At 41.9% G+C, this 16,339-nt stretch overlaps 1 protein-coding gene across 2 annotated transcripts in view; it reads right to left on the bottom strand.

Moving 5' to 3' along the window:
- Window positions 1-16,339, bottom strand: part of AQR (aquarius intron-binding spliceosomal factor) — an 88,062-nt gene that overhangs the window by 18,714 nt on the left and 53,009 nt on the right. For both annotated transcript variants that reach the window (XM_053273402.1, XM_053273393.1), the window contains exons 20-26: window positions 10,620-10,861; window positions 7,484-7,627; window positions 6,230-6,299; window positions 5,557-5,667; window positions 4,320-4,429; window positions 2,682-2,817; window positions 1,310-1,519 (exon numbers count right to left, since the gene is read on the bottom strand). In XM_053273402.1, the coding sequence (XP_053129377.1) occupies window positions 1,310-1,519; window positions 2,682-2,817; window positions 4,320-4,429; window positions 5,557-5,667; window positions 6,230-6,299; window positions 7,484-7,627; window positions 10,620-10,861 (1,023 nt within the window). The remainder of the gene's footprint in view (window positions 1-1,309; window positions 1,520-2,681; window positions 2,818-4,319; window positions 4,430-5,556; window positions 5,668-6,229; window positions 6,300-7,483; window positions 7,628-10,619; window positions 10,862-16,339) is intronic.

Consider the following 16,339-nt stretch of genomic DNA (forward strand, 5'->3'; position numbering starts at 1 on the left):
GAGAAGGGAGCTCTTGCTCTACCCTTGTTATGCTGCACAATATGTCAGTCATTATTTTTTAAGAATATGTATACACCACTTTTCAACAAAAACATTCTCAAAGCTGTTTACATGGGGTGGGTGGGTGGGGGGGAGAGAGTAAAAGTAAGAGGATTCCCTGTCCCTCACACTATAAAAAGAAACAGAAGGTAGACACCAGTAGCAGACACTGGAGTGATGTTGTGTGGGGGCTGGATAGGGTTCCAGAGGCTGTGACCAGAGTTCTGTTTCACTTGCCTTCTGTGTTTTCAGATACAGTCTTTATAATTATGGAATTAGTGCACACAATTTGCTTTTTTTGCAGTTTATTGTGTCTTCCATTCGGGAAATTTGGAGGCATCCTTAATCACAAGCGGAATTCAGTGCTGGGGGCCTCTTTCAACACAAGAAGCAACAGGATCAATTTTACTGTGTTTCAGAATACTTCCCCCCCCTTCTTTTTTAATGCATTTGAAATATAATAAAAACAAGTGCAATGCTTTAGAATACTGCTGTAGGCCTTTGCAAACTTATATATAAAAATAAGGGGCATAGTGTGGAAAAATATGCAACAAACCATGCTACAATAACCTTTCACTGCAAATAAGTTTAAATATTGTTCCGTACTTTACCCCCCCCCCCCAAAAAAAAACAACCCTCAGAAAAAACAACCTCCTCTTAGGAGGTTCTGTTGCTGTCAATTTCATTAATTTTGTTGTACACCAAAACCATTTACGACAATTAGAGATCCTTGCTTTTAGAAGTATTCTCTCCAGTTGATTTGATATCCACAAGTGGTCTTTAATATTTCCAAACAACATTATTTCATGGTTTCACAGAATTATACACCAGGCTAGCTCTCCAATTTGTTTAATTATATCTTCCCAACAGCAAATGTGCATGAAATGTGCTTTAATATTACTGCATCTCCCAGTGATGTGCATTTCTTGTTCTTCAGGGCTTATCCTTTGGTTACCCAGTGGCCAAAGGATAAGATTGGTCACCACTGATGTAACATTTTATAGTAATTTTCTTTAAAAATTTACACACTGGGAGGCAACAAAAGCTTCTGTATGAACTGTTTTTTTCAGATAATTATGTCTCCAAGACATTGCTTCATCTTATGTTAAAAACTTATTGTCCAAAGACTTTTTGTTGCTCGAAAGGATCCAGTTTACAGGACTTTATAAAAACATTTGTAAGTTTAGTCGTGTCACCCTTCCGCATCAAAATACCCGCTCCCCAATCCCACAAAACAAAGGCATATATATTTCGGTCTTATATACCTCACCTCAAGCTGGGTGAATATTTTCTTGATATGCCTAAAACATCCTTCAGCGATTTCCATGTCTTCATCATAAGATTTGCCTTTAAAAATGGGCTGAGGGGCATTTGCAAAGTACTGATGAAAAGGGAACAAACTGCAGATATCAGCAACATCAGGAGGTTTGCTGCTTTTAGCTTTCACTTTGCTTATATATTCTTCCCAACGAGACATTACCTAAAAAAACCAAACACAGCACAACATAAGTATCATATATTGCTATCCTGTATTTACTGTGGCCAAGATCCAGAGGGCTACACACCAGTGTTACCTCTAACAGGGATTCCCAGATGATGTTGATGCTGCAGTGACCTTTGGCTGGGGATTATGGGAGTTGTAGTCAACAAAGGGAGAGAAGAGCTGGTCTTGTGGTAGCAAGCATGACTTGTCCCCTTAACTAAGTAGGGTCCACCCTGGTTGTATAAGAATGGGAGACTAGAAGTGTGAGCACTGTAAGATATTCCCCTCGGGGGATGGATCCGCTCTGGGAAGAGCAGAAGGTTTCAAGTTCCCTCCCTGGCTTCTCCAAGATAGGGCTGAGAGAGATTCCTGCCTGCAATCTTGTAGAAGCTACTGCCAGTCTGTGAAGACAATACTGAGCTAGATAGACCAATGGTCTGATTCAGTATATGGCAGCTTCCTATGTTCCTAACACCTGGGAATTCCTGTTAAGAGGGAACACTGCCACACACAGAATGCCATACATCTATCTGGGCTTTTCCTTCCCGTTACCACTGTGCTCCCCTCTGCTCAGCTGCTTGTGAAAGTCAGGAGGCACTAGGGTGGGATTCAACATGCACAAAAGAATGCAACTGGAAGGAAAAGTGGGCAATCCATTGTGCATATGCAGAAACACATGCCACTCACAAATGGAGCTCTTTGGATAGAAATTCTCATTTTTGGTTACCACTGCTAATATATTTCATAACATTTACAAATACATTGAAACAACATTTTTAACAAGTTATGCAATATTTAACTGAGATGACCTGCAAAAGACAAAATATTTTGTTCTTCAAATGTGTCTCAGAATTCAAGGTGGTTTACTGCTATGAAGTCTATAATCAAAGCAGAGAACTAGAGAGGATAATTCAGTGCAGACTGCTTGCTAATAATCATAAAAAAGCAAGAACACTGGCCTTTCTAATTATGACTCATCATACACTGAGTTGAAACAATAGCAACAAAAACAAGAAACATAACTCTAGCTTCAGCTGCTATCTGCATTTAAGTGAAACACAATTGTTTCTTCAGCCCAAATGCAAAGAACTTCATGTCACTTCCCATAAGGTGGTGTGTAATATTCTGATGCAACATTTACAATTTATTAATCTCTTACTTGATATAAGAAGAAATGGCCAGCTGTTTCACAAGTATAGGAAACATCCCCTGGGACCCCCAAACTCTCTTGCAGTCGCCCAACTTCCCGTAATAGCTCCAGCCTCCGAGCTAGAACATAGTTCACTCTTCCATACCTGCAAAAGAGATTGATACAGTGAAAGAAGAGAGATGGCAAAAATCAGTTTTGCTAACTAATTCAGCATTATGAAATAAGCTCCATGAATTAAAAGAAAGTCCAAGAGCTGAAATATCAGGAAACTAGTGTCCATAGGGAGCAAGAGGTTGCTGGTTCCAATCCCTGCTGGCGTGTTTCCCAGACCATGGGAAACACCTATATCAGGCAGCAGTGATATAGGAAGATGCTGAAAGGCATCACCTCATAATGTGTGGGAGATGGCAATGGTAAACCCCTTTTGTATTCTACCAAAAGAAAACCACAGGGCTCTGTGGTCATCAGGAGTTGACACTGATTCGACAGCACAGCTTCACTTTACTGTCCCACTCCCAAAAGGGATTTGGCCTTCTGCTTCTCAAATACAGGTGGACCTTGTTATCCACAGATTCCATATCCGCAGATTGTGTCTACATGGTCGGGAAAAAGACAGCCGACCTTGGCATACACGGGGGGAAAACAAACATGCCGACCTCACATATCTGCGGGTTGGAGGCGGCCAGAAATAACCATGGAGGTAATTTCCATGGAGAAATAACCATGGAGGTAATATCTGCAGTTTCCATATCCATGGCTGCAGAATGAAACCCCCGTGAATATCGAGTTCCACCAGTATCAGTATTTCAAACTGAATGACATACCACTTCTAAGTAACATCTCAAAAGCTGTTTTTGATGATATTATTATTATTACATTTATATCCCACTCTTCCTCCAAGGAGCCCAGAGCGTTGTATTACATACTTAAGTTTCTCTTTCACAACAACCCTGTGAAGTAGGCTAGGCTGAGAGAGAAGTGACTGGCCCAGAGTCACCCAGCTAGTCTCATGGCTGAATGGGGATGTGAACTCGGATCTCCCCGGTCCTAGTCCAGCACTCTAACCACTACACCACGCTGGCTCGCTTATATGATATGGCATGAGGGTCTATGTACAAAGCAAAAAATAAATAAAACCCAGTGTGCACGTGAAAGCCAAGGAAGTGGGTGCCAAGAGTCGCCTTCTATAGCTAAGCCCATACAGCTACACAAAACAGGGGCTTCTTTTAAAAGCCTATGCAAGTAGAATCGGTAGCCTTCAACAGCACTGTACATAAACAAATCAAAGTCTTTAGCACAACTGAGCATACTATTTCCATGTTCGAGCCCCATAAAACCTCATTTCGTACTCAATACTGCAAAGATCACAACATATTTCCTGGTAATTCAAGGCATATATTTCTATAAGCACCACTTTGCTTCTATTATCACTGGAACTCTGGGCAGAAATAAGGTGGTCTTTGTTGTGCATAGAAAAAAAGCCGTAACCCAAAAGAACATCACCATCATGATAACCAAGATGAATACATTTTAACCAGCCTCTTGTTTATGTGCACTGCATGCAGGATAAGAGCTGGGTTTTTAAAAATGTTTTTGAACACTTTTCAGTGTTTGCATGATTTAGCTTTTTATTAGGCATCAGCTCACCTGCTGAAATCTTTCTCTGTCTCTAGTTCTTCCTCTCCATGACCAAGACGCAGGAGGTGGCGCTCATCAATGTCTAGAGCCATGATTTTCTCAAACAGCTGGTTCAAAGCCTAAAGATTGACAAGAGCAACAGAAAGGGTACATTTTAGAAATTCAGATGCCATTACCAGGAAATGCAGCATGCTAGAAAAAAACTCATTCCTATTTTGGTGTGAACTGAAACCAAAGGAAAGAGATACTTATGTCAGAGGTCTAATCACTAGGCCTATGCAAAGGGCTGACTTCAAAACAATCAGCGTTTAATCATTTGCACCATGCTTCTGGCCCCACACAGAAACAGCTGTTCCCTGTTGACTTCTGGGCAGAGCAGTCCATGCACAGGGCAAGGGAGGGGTGTGGATGGGAAGCAAAGCTGCAGGAAGGCCCAGTGATGTCATGCAAGCCACATGGGAAAGTGCTCATGGAATGCTGAGAAATTTAGTCCTTCCTAGCACTTTCTCCATAGAGCTCTATGAAGAAAACACTAGGAAGGATGCCCCAGCACTCTGAACATGTGGGTTCTATTTAGCTGGTTAAAAGTCACTGATAGACACATCCATAAATTTCTCTCTTACTACCCCAAATAGAACAGAAGCTACGTGCTAATGAGTGTTCAGAGCCAGAGCTGCTGCTGTCTTCTACTCCTGCCTCCCGCTCCCTTTCAGCCCATCTAGACTCAAGTGTGTGTGCATATGCACACAAAGAAAGCAGTAGCAGCTAGTGTGCTGAGCACTTCCTTGAGTTTCAGAGATGCTGCAGGAAGGGGCTTACTTTTCAAGCGAAGCAGTGGGGAGGAAAAGGGTTGCTGCAATGGCAGCCAGACAGGTGACAGAAGGGGAAGAAAGAAATAACGGTAGGGCCCCATCTCCAAACTCAGAAAGAGGGTTTGGAGCCATCTCCAAGCTCAGGAAGATGGCTGCCATCTTCCTCCCTCCACAGCAGGGCAAGCATTCCTACACATGACCGGCAGGACTTGAAAAGGGGATGCTGGTTGTGGCATGCAGTCCACATGCCAAAGTCTTAGTTCCTGCTGAAACACTGGGTCACTCACATCCAAGCTGGAAAAGCCTTCCATCTCAAACAAGTAGATCAGCATTTTTTTAAAACCCCAAACACCCATTTCCTTCCTTGTTGGACCATCAACAAACCTATCTATTCTGAAACTGAAAGGAGGAACACACTTAGGACTAAAATTTACCTGATTAGAATGTGTAACAATAAGAGTCCTCTGTTCAGGGAAGTTGTGATACAGATTAGATATTATCTGCACTGCCACATCAGTTTTACCTGTACCAGGTGGCCCCACTACCTATAAAAAGAAAAAGAAAAATTACTACTTATCTGGGGGGGAAACCTGCTGAAACTGCAAACGCTGGGCAAGAACACAGACATCAGTGTGATGGGCTTTTTAAAAATGAGGCCATTTGTGCACAATGTTTGATGTGCAAGTGGGAACCCATCTGGACTAAATTTGGTACAGTTGTAGGAACAGTCAAAGGAAACTAGGAGATTAGTTCTTACTAGAACATCATGTTGGAGATTCAGCTCCACAGGAGAACCTATTGAACTTGTGGAATGTGGTCTATCACAGGAAAGTATTCAGTCTATGCCCAAATGATCAATCAATCCATTCTAGGTTCTCTGGATTTCCTGGTCAGCTGCTTTCTTGCACACCGTTCCCACCCCAAATGCTTGCGTAAATCTTCCTTTTTTGGTCCACAAACATTTGGTGGTCAAGGTTCCATTAATCTTATATGGCTTGCAGTAGAAGCTGAAGTTACATGTATCTCAGAGATCAGCAAACATTAAAGAGCATAGCCAAAATAGTTAATAAAAAAAGAGAGTAGATACGTAGCAATATGTATCATTACCATTGTCAACCCAGGTTGCATTCCTGCACGTATAGCTTCAATCTGTGTATGAGTAAACTGAATTGTATTGCTGCAAATTCAATAAAAAGTAAATTCAGTTATTCCAGAACAAGGACCATCTTTCATGAATATTATTTCTTAGAGCTGTCTATTCTTTCAGTCGAGGAAAATTGAATTTGCCAGAATAAAATTTGCCTTTTACAGGATTTCAGCAGATAAGAGATTCACAAATACCAAGAGAAATTCATTCTTCCTTCAAAGTCTGAAACACCACACTGTAATACTCCCAAGTTATTACATGACCGTTCCAAATTTATTAAGTTACTGTTCACTGTATAATTAGGATACCGCAAAGATACTGACCAAAACAGGCAATGTGATCAACATAAAAAATCATATATTATCACCAAGCTTGAACGGATTGGCGATTTACTGCCAAACATCATTTTAATATGCATGCATACATGCAAAACAGAACAATTATCCAGAGCAACTCCTACTAAACCGTTTAACCATGTTGAAAGTTTTTTAAAAGTGAAGTATTCTGTGAAATTTGTAATCAGAATATCAGAAAAAAATTTGTCTAGATTAGCAGAGCTCACTACTTATGATCTCCACCTGAAACATAATTTACATAAACATTTTAGCTAGTCTGAATACTTTAGTCAATACAGTATTTTCAAACTTAAAAAAAAAAAAAGATATCCAGAACCCTATGGAGAAAGCAATTTCTCGACCTATAAACAGGGTTTTTTAAAAGTCAAGTTGGTTTACTGACAGAAACATCTTAATGGAAATGCACAGTACTCTATCTATAGTCCTCTTCAGTAAAACAAGCACACACATACCAAAACGTAGGATGTCGTACTTGTGTACAACACCCCAATAGCATTCCAACAAGCCCTGCTCTGGCCCCATGTCAAGAAGCCTCACGCTGCTGCACTTTCCACGCTTTCCTGTACTTTCTTATGGTGTTTGAAGAGGCAAGCACCTTAAGTATGGTGTTGGTTGCTACTGTGACCAGAAGGCTGGAGAGCCTCACCCTACCAATTACAGAAGCAGCTGTCATGCCTACAGTGCTTGCCTTTTCAGAGAAATGCTGTAGTGTGGAAAATGTGTGAGCCTTCTTGACATGTCAATGCCAGGGAGGAACTTGCTGGTGTGTTCTTGGGATGCTGGAAAGCGCCCCCTTTATTTTTTTTGACTGTCTGAACAGGGCTTATGTTTTCCCACCAACAGGTACAGAGATACTACCGTTTGGGTTGATTATATGGGTAAGGTCCTCTGTTCGGGATGACATGAGGCTCCACAATCAACGTTTTTGAATCCGCAGCTTTTTCTTCATTCCCATTCTCTTTCCGTTTCTTTCCTGCTTCACTTCTGACTGGAAATGTTATCCTAGAAAGAAATCCCTGTTCCTCAGTTTCAGATACTTCTCACATGAAACTCCTTTGCCAACAAACTATTTTCATCTACTCTAGCCCCCACTCTCAAAAACATGTGATCTTGACAAAGTGTAGATGACAGTATGGCACAAGAGTGAAGCAATCCAAGATGACTGAAGAGCATGAGAATAGATAAGGTGATTTTTTTTTTAAAGAGCTGGTTCTAAGGATAGATATTTGGATCAGGACACAGTTCAACATACAGGTAAAGAATACCGGAGGTAACAGCAACACAGGACATCAAGATATCAATCAAGCATGTTTTTGGAGTGGCCAGGAAGTAGATGTAAGAGCAGAAATTACAGATCATAATTTTAAGAATGCAAAGATGGAAATGATTGCCAAACAGCATCCTTATAGAAAAGGGACAGGATCTAGACTAAGTGGTCATGACCAAGTTCCACTAAATTAGTCATGTGTCATTTATTACAATGGTGCTTAGACATGATTAACATTTATTTATTTATTATTTTACATTTATATACCGCTTTTCCTCTGAGGAGCTCAGAGGAAATGTACATGCTTATTTTTATCCTCACAACAACCCTGTGAGGTAGGTTAGGCTGAGCGATACATGATGGTCCAGAGTGACCCAGTGAGTTTCATGGTTGAATGGGGATTTGAACCCGGGTCTTTCCGGTCCTAGTCCAACTCTAACCACTATGCTATGCTGGCTCTCTTTGAAACTTCCTTGCAAGAAGATAACTTGCACAAGAGAAGGAAGGCTGATTAGAATGGTTTTTTCCTTGAAGTGCTAGGTGGTTGTTTTTTTGTTTAATGTGAGGAATATTCAAAAATAGTGTCCCTCATCTGCCTTGTAAATCTAACATTTCACTCAGCTGCAAGTGCAAAGCGATAGTTATAAGGGAACAATAGAAATCATGATTATACTCATGAGCGATATCATGCCCACAACAAGGCAGCACAAAGGCTGTTCCCATGAATCCCCAAATCAAAATCTACAAAGTCTAAGAGATTTCAGATTGCTCTCATGAATCCAGTCAAAAGAAGATAGTACCTATTAGAGATGTGCAAATCGATTCGAGCTCGAAATAGTCATTTTGATAGTTTCAAGCTCAAACTGAATCACTCTTAAAATAAAGCGCTTGTTTCGAGTGCGAAACAAAACTACCCTGTTTTGAGCTCAAATAGTTTCAAGTATTTTTCCGGGAAGAGCTGGTCTACCAGTTGGGATCAGTGGATAGAGAAGTCATAAGAACATAAGAAGAGCCCTGCTGGATCAGGCCCAAGGCCCATCTAGTCCAGCATCCTGTTTCACACAGTGTCCCACCAGATGCCACAGGCAAAAGTTGAGGGCATGCCCTCTCTCCTGCTGTTACTCCCCTGCAACTGGTACTCAGAGGCATCCTGTCTTTGAGGCAGGAGGTGGCCCCCAGCCCTCCGACTAGTAGCCGTTGATAGACCTCACATTAAACCTCTCCTCCATGAAGTTATCCAAACCCTTCTTAAAGCCATCCTTGTTGTTGGCTGTCACATCTTGTGGCAGAGAATTCCACAAGTGGATTATGCGTTGTGTGAAAAAGTACTTCCGTTTGTTGGTCCTATTTTTCCCGGCAATCCAAAGCAGAGGCCTGGTCTGCCCACCTCACATGTCAAGTAGAACAGGCCTCTGCTCTGGACTTAACCACGTCGACCCACCTCAGAGGACTGGTCTACCCACCATGTGAGGTGGGTAGACCAGGCCTCTGCCCCTGGTCTGCCTCCCAATCCCAATTGGTAGACCAGCTCTCCCCAGAAAAATGGTGCTTGAAATACAGGTGAAACTCGGAAAATTAGAATATCGTGCAAAAGTCCACTAATTTCAGTAATGCAAATTAAAAGGTGAAACTGATATATGAGACAGACGCATTACATGCAAAGCGAGATAAGTCAAGCCTTAATTTGTTATAATTGTGATGATCATGGCATACAGCTCATGAAAACCCCAAATCCACAATCTCAGAAAATTAGAATATTACATGGAACCAAGAAGACAAGGATTGAAGAATAGAACAATATCGGACCTCTGAAAAGTATACAGTGTACTGTGCTTGATTGGCCAGCAAACTCGCCTGACCTGACCCCATAGAGAATCTATGGGGCATTGCCAAGAGAAGGATGAGAGACATGAGACCAAACAATGCAGAATTGCTGAAGGCCGCTAATGAAGCATCCTGGTCTTCCATAATACCTCATCAGTGCCACAGGCTCATAGTATCCATGCCACGCCGCACTGAGGCAGTAATTGCTGCAAAAGGGGCCCAAACCAAGTACTGAATACATATGCATGCTTATACTTTTCAGAGGTCCGATATTGTTCTATTCTACAATCCTTGTCTTCTTGGTTCCATGTAATATTCTAATTTTCTGAGATTGTGGATTTGGGGTTTTCATGAGCTGTACGCCATGATCATCACAATTATAACAAATTAAGGCTTGACTTATCTCGCTTTGCATGTAATGCGTCTGTCTCATATATCAGTTTCACCTTTTAATCTGCATTACTGAAATTAATGGACTTTTGCACGATATTCTAATTTTCCGAGTTTCACCTGTACTCGAAACATTTCGAGTATTTGGTCAAAACAGCAGGCTTGGCCGCTGTGTCGACAAAAAGTTATGAGCATTTTGGGTTTCACTCTGAGCTCAAAACAAAACACAAACAGTTCGTGCACACCTCTAGAGCCTATATAAATTAATAGTAAGTAAATATGGTGTTATTTTGGGGATCATACAATTTCATCTCTCAAGAATGCCAACATATGCAAGTTATATGTCTGAACTGGCAGAGCCCATTCTTTCCCCTCAGGTTTCTAGGGGATATGCCTCATTCTGCTGCATATGTAGACCCAGTTTAAGAACAATGAAAACACAAATGGGAGCAAGCCTGAGAACCTAAAGGGGAAGAATATAATGAACAAAGCTGAGCAGTATTTTTCAGTCACCTGAATGGAGGAATCTGCATTGCAGGGTCTTCATTAGTTACTTTAATGCTGTATCCAGGAAAGCTTGCTTTTAAGTGATCAATAGAGAGGAAGGTATCATTAAAATCTAAGGAGGCGATTTGATTTGGCATTTTTGAATAATGAGCACTGCTTGGGTCTCCATAACCAAGGATGATGTCATGTAACCAATCAGGAACCACACAGTCTGTGTTCATCAAATTCCTTATTGTCTCCAGAACAGCCTATACAAAATGAAACATGAATAAGTGACAGATTTGTCCTTAGATTTAAAAACACGTAAGACTAATTTCGTGAGCTGTTCCAAGCATTCCAGTTTGTTTCAGAGAAATTAAGCTCCCTTTCACCGACAGGTGTTTGGTTTACTCAGACTGGATCAGTTACTGTATTTTCTGCTGACATCAGCCCAGAAAGAGCTTGTTCAGCAAAACCTGTGTATTTATGAACAGTCTATAACTAGCAAACTATCCTATTAACAAGAACAAATTCACTTCAGCTGACAAGATTTGATGATGCTGTTTTTTATATCTGCAGAGCTCTCTCAACTGCAGTAAAAGGAACATCAGCCAGAAAAAGGATTTTGTCATAATCATGCATTTATCAACCAACATGCTATTTGTAGACCACACACTGCAGAATGAACATTCTGTAACTGCAGATGGGCACAATGGATTATATTCTACCCTGAGCATCATGTGCAGAACTGACAGTTAGATTCTTCTGAACATTTCTAGCCAGGAAACAAAGGCTTAGATCCAAAGAACCGTTAGCAAAAGCAGAACACACTGTCGGACATCTAGAACAATGGAGTGAGGACGCCCACAGCCAGAGGTTTCCCCACTGCTATTACCCTTGCTTGTTGAGTGAGCAATTCTGGATGATCTTCTCTGTGTCCTCCGCAAGTGCCTTGTGCCTTCCAAAAATATGTCCCTTAGGGTTGCACAGCCCTAGGGACATGGTTCCATCAGGCACAGGACAGTTCTGCAGAGAAGACAGTCCAATATCATTCTCCTTCCCCCATGCACACAGCAGGGGAACAGCCTCCTGCTGCAAGGACGCAGCTCCCATTGCATCTTCGGATGTCAGCCATGGTTGTGTGAACCCGTGCACAAATGCAAGAGGAAGGTTTCTTGTGGTGCAGTGCTACAATGCATTGGGAGTTGTGTTACAGTACAAGAAACCTGGTGAATAGTTGTAGAAGTATACAGGAAGAAGCATATAAATTATAGTCGACCATTAAAAAGGTATTGAGTGCATGAGCTGGTGAAAATAGAAGAAATTAGCCAGATTTGTTTTTAACTAACAATGTTTCTGAGAGCAGAAGAGTCACTGCTAGTCAGGGTAGACAATATTGAGCTAGATAGGCCATCTGGCTCCGTATGGGCAGTTTCAGATGTTCTATAGGATCACTGCATTTTCAGAGTTAAATCAGTCTGCTTTGTGTGGACTTAGGAACTTGCAAATCCACAATATCTCTGAAGTGCTAAACAAGTAGATTCATAGCATTTAAAAAAACAAACAGATGAAATCTCAGGCCTCTACAAATCAAATTACCAGTTTGCCATTGTCTGGTGAGGCCCCTACAAAGAAGGACATGAACAATCCCTTTGAAAAACAAGTCCTTTATATTGTGCTGAGTTTTGGTGCAAGCAAAAAAGAGGGGAGGGGGAAATCCCACCGTGACTACAAAAAACAAATGTGCAAGTAATATGAAACAGCCAAACACTGGAAATGTATATAAACACTGGAAATATATGAGCCAGTAATTAAATAATCAATAACACTAATGAGCAGAAATCAGATTCTGATTCAGAAATCAGATAAGCTAAATAATTCAACAAGAATAATGATGTATACAGTGATACTCAAGCCATCTCATAACACATAATACACAAAATGCCATCTCTTGATACAGAATGCATGGATTTTAGCATGTGCAATAACAATCAGAAATATCGAAAGGAGGTGTAACTGAGCCAGGCAAAAATAGGGCTGCTAGATGAAATGGGCGAAGTTAAGTGTCGTGATAGAAGTACCAAATGACAAAAACGCCACATCAGACGTGGTCTCAATGAGGAGTGGACGTCCTCAGTCAACAAGTATACCCCCTTATGCCCTTTAGGAGAATGCAAACTGAACATATACAAATGTAGCTGAAAAGGGCAAAAGAAAGCGGGGTGCTGGCTTGTAGGCGAGACGCTCAATACCATCCACATGGGAGTGAAGGTTTCAAATCACAAACATGCTGATTGCAGAGAACCCATCGAGCATAGCTTCCATAAATTAGATGTCATGGATCAAAGATAAAGCCCACTGCATGCCCTTATGGAGAAAAACAAACTTCATGAATCAAAGTCATTCATGAATCAGTCGAACGGCTCTTCCGGATATTCGCCGTTTCGCGGCAGAAAAGACTGCAAGACTGTGTTAAGCTTGAGGAATGGGGTATTGGTATTAATGATGTTAAGGAGGCTGATGAAGCTTTGTTGGCGAAACGGCGAATATCCGGAAGAGCCGTTCGACTTTGATTTGAATATCCGGAAGAGCCGTTCCTTGCTGGTCAACTTATGTTTCAATTCGATAAAACAATTTGATATTAAACTACTTAAGTCCTGAAGAGACTTAAAATATTTTACATTAGTAACACGGCTCTATAAAGTCCTTTAGGATTAATATGCTTCTATCTCATGAAGACAGTGAAAATTGAAAGCTTTCATACTTTTACACAAACATATAAAAGATACCAAGTAAGCCTACTGGTCTATTACTGTATTGCCTACACCAGGGGTTCCCAAGTACTAGTACTTGAAGAGCTCCCAGGGAGTACTCAGAACCTCCTGCCTCCCCATGCTGCAGTTGTGTTTTTTGTTCCCCATCTGAGGATCATTGCCTTGAAGTAGATGCCTTAGCTGTCCTCAGAAATGTGTTCACTAGAGAAGGGGAAGGGAGGGACCCTTCTCCTCTGCTTCTGATTGGCTGGCTACATGCTGAAGCTTGGCATACCCGTCCCCTCAGTCTGACTGACAGACTTCAAAAAAATTAGCACCGAGTACTCCCATTGAAATTATTGGGACCCTAAGACTGCTTATGAATATCTTAGTGTAGATGTAAGCCAAGAACATAAGAAGAGTCCTGCTGGATTGATTGATTGTTTGTATACTGCCCTTCCAAAATGGCTAAGGGCGGTTTATAATTAAAACACACCACTAAAACAGTAAAGAGCTAAAACAAATTTAAAAACAACAATTAACAATTTAAAAACATTTTAACACAATTAAACAATTACAGTGATTAAAAACCCCAAAATCGGGTTTTGAATTTTAAAATGAACCAGAAATTAAAACCCCCACAATTTAGGAAGCTGAGAAAGCTTGGGTGAAAAGAAGGGCTTTCAGGTGTTTTTTGAAAATTGCCAGAGATGGGCAGGCTCGTATCTCAGCAGGGAGCGCATTCCACAATCTCTGGTCCAGCATCCTGTTTCACACAATGGCCCACCAGAGGCCTCAGAGAAGCCCACAGGCAAGGGGTGATGACATGCCCTCTCTCTTGCTGCTTCTCCCCTGCAACTGGTATTTAGCAGCACCTTGCCTCCAAAGCTGGAGGTGATCTATAGACACCAGACTAGCAGCCATTGATAGACCTGTCCTCCATGAATTTGTCTAAGTCCCCTTTAAAGCCATCCAAGCTAGTGGCCATCAACACATCATGTGACAGAGAATTCTATAGATTAATTATGCACTGTGAAAAAGTACTTCCTTTTGTCAGTCCTAAATTTCCCAATCTTCAGTTTCATGGGACGACCCCGGCTCTAGTGTTGTGAGAGGGAAAAGAGTTTATCTCTATCCACTCTCTCTGCTCCATGCATAATTTTATACACCTCTATCATGTCTCCCCATAGTTGCCTCTTTTCTAAACTAAAGAGCTCCAGATGCTGTAGTCTTGCCTCATAAGGAAGGTGCTCCAGGCCCCTGACCATCTTGGTTGTCCTCTTCTGCACCTTTTCCAAGAAGAATATCCTTCTTCAGACACTGTGACCAGAACTGTATGCAATACTCCAAATGTGGCCACACCATCAATTTGTGTAAGGGCTTATGTAATTTGTGTCATGGCATTACTAGCATCCCCCACCACCAATCCCCTTCCCAGTGATCCCTAGGCATGGAACTGGCATTTTTCACAGCTGCTGCACACTGAGTCGACACAAGCTTTCTGCCACAAACCCAAGATCTCTCTCCTGGTCAGTCACCAAATGTTCAGATCCCATTGGCTTATATATGTAGTAAGGGTTTTTTGCCCCAATATGCATCACTCTACCAATGACTAAAGTAGCCTGTCTTCCTAACTGTAAAAACAGGTTGCTTACCTGTAACAGATGATTGGGAGGTAATCCATTGTATTCATTAGGAATGGGTTCTGTGCCTGTGCAGGGACCTCACGGATCGATTAGCTAGCTCCTTGCGCTGGCCCTAACTGCCAAGCACGTGACCGTGCTTCCGTTTATCCTAGGCAGTTAGGGCACGCTTCAGTCAGTTTCTGGTGGGCTGGCAGTTGCCTTTCATGACAAACATAAATATATCTCATTACCCAGCCTTTCCATCCTTGCGGGGAGGTCGGGCAGGTTTTATGAACACAACGGATTACCTCCAGATCATCTGTTACAGGTAAGCAACCTGTTTATCTGGAGTGTAATCCATTGCATTCATAAGGAATAGGTGACTAGCCAGCTGAGAATCAACCCATGCAGTGGGTCCATAATTTCTCCAATAATCAGGGTAGGATATGCTTCAGGACTGCACATCCGAACTCCACTTCCTTTGTCTGTCTCAAGTCAACAGCATAGTGTTTAATGAATGGTTAGTCCAATGACCAAGCTGCCGCCTTACATATCTCTGCCATTGAAATGCCCACTAAGTTATCAGCCGAAGAAGCGTATGCCCTTGTAGCATGCGCAGTTATGGTTTCTGGCGGGGTCCTCCCCTGCCCTGTATACGCCAATCTGATCATCTGGACAATCCAGTGTGATAGCCTCTGTCTTATAACTAGTTGGACCTTAGACTTTCCTCCGTACATCATAAAACGTTTGTGTGTGGTGCGCATCTGCCTCGTAGCTTGTAAGTAATACAGCAGTGCACGCCGTACATCCAGTGCGTACATAGTTTTTTCCAGCTGCGTCTCAGGATTCAAAAAAGAATGTAGGCAAAACTATATCCGCGTTAATATGAAAATTCGTCAAAATCTTCAGTCGGAACCGCGGGTCTAACCGCATCACAACCTTGTTCTGGAATATCTGCGTGTAGGGATGATCCACCCTGAGGGCCGATAGTTCACTAACCCTTCTCGCTGCGGTGATCGCCACCAAGAATACAGTTTTCAATGTTTGTAGACGTAGAGAATTGGCGCGATTGGCTCAAATGGTTGCTTCACTAAGGCTTGCAGCACCAATGTCAAGTCCCACTGATGAAGCGGCCGCCACAGAGGCGGGAATAAATTATTCAGATCTTTTAGATACTTTTTACACTCCGGATGGGAAAACACCGTTGTGTCCTCCCACCCCTTGTGTTCTGATGAGAGTGCTGCCAAATGAACTTTCAATGATGTGTTTGCTAGGCCAGCCATTTTGAGTGTCGTCAGGTAAAGCAATATCTCCCTGACCGTGGCCTTCCTGGGGAAGAAACCATGTCGTCTAGCATATAGCTTGAAAT

This window comes from Hemicordylus capensis, chromosome 1, assembly GCF_027244095.1.
Source record: "Hemicordylus capensis ecotype Gifberg chromosome 1, rHemCap1.1.pri, whole genome shotgun sequence".
NCBI classification, from domain to species: domain Eukaryota; kingdom Metazoa; phylum Chordata; class Lepidosauria; order Squamata; family Cordylidae; genus Hemicordylus; species Hemicordylus capensis.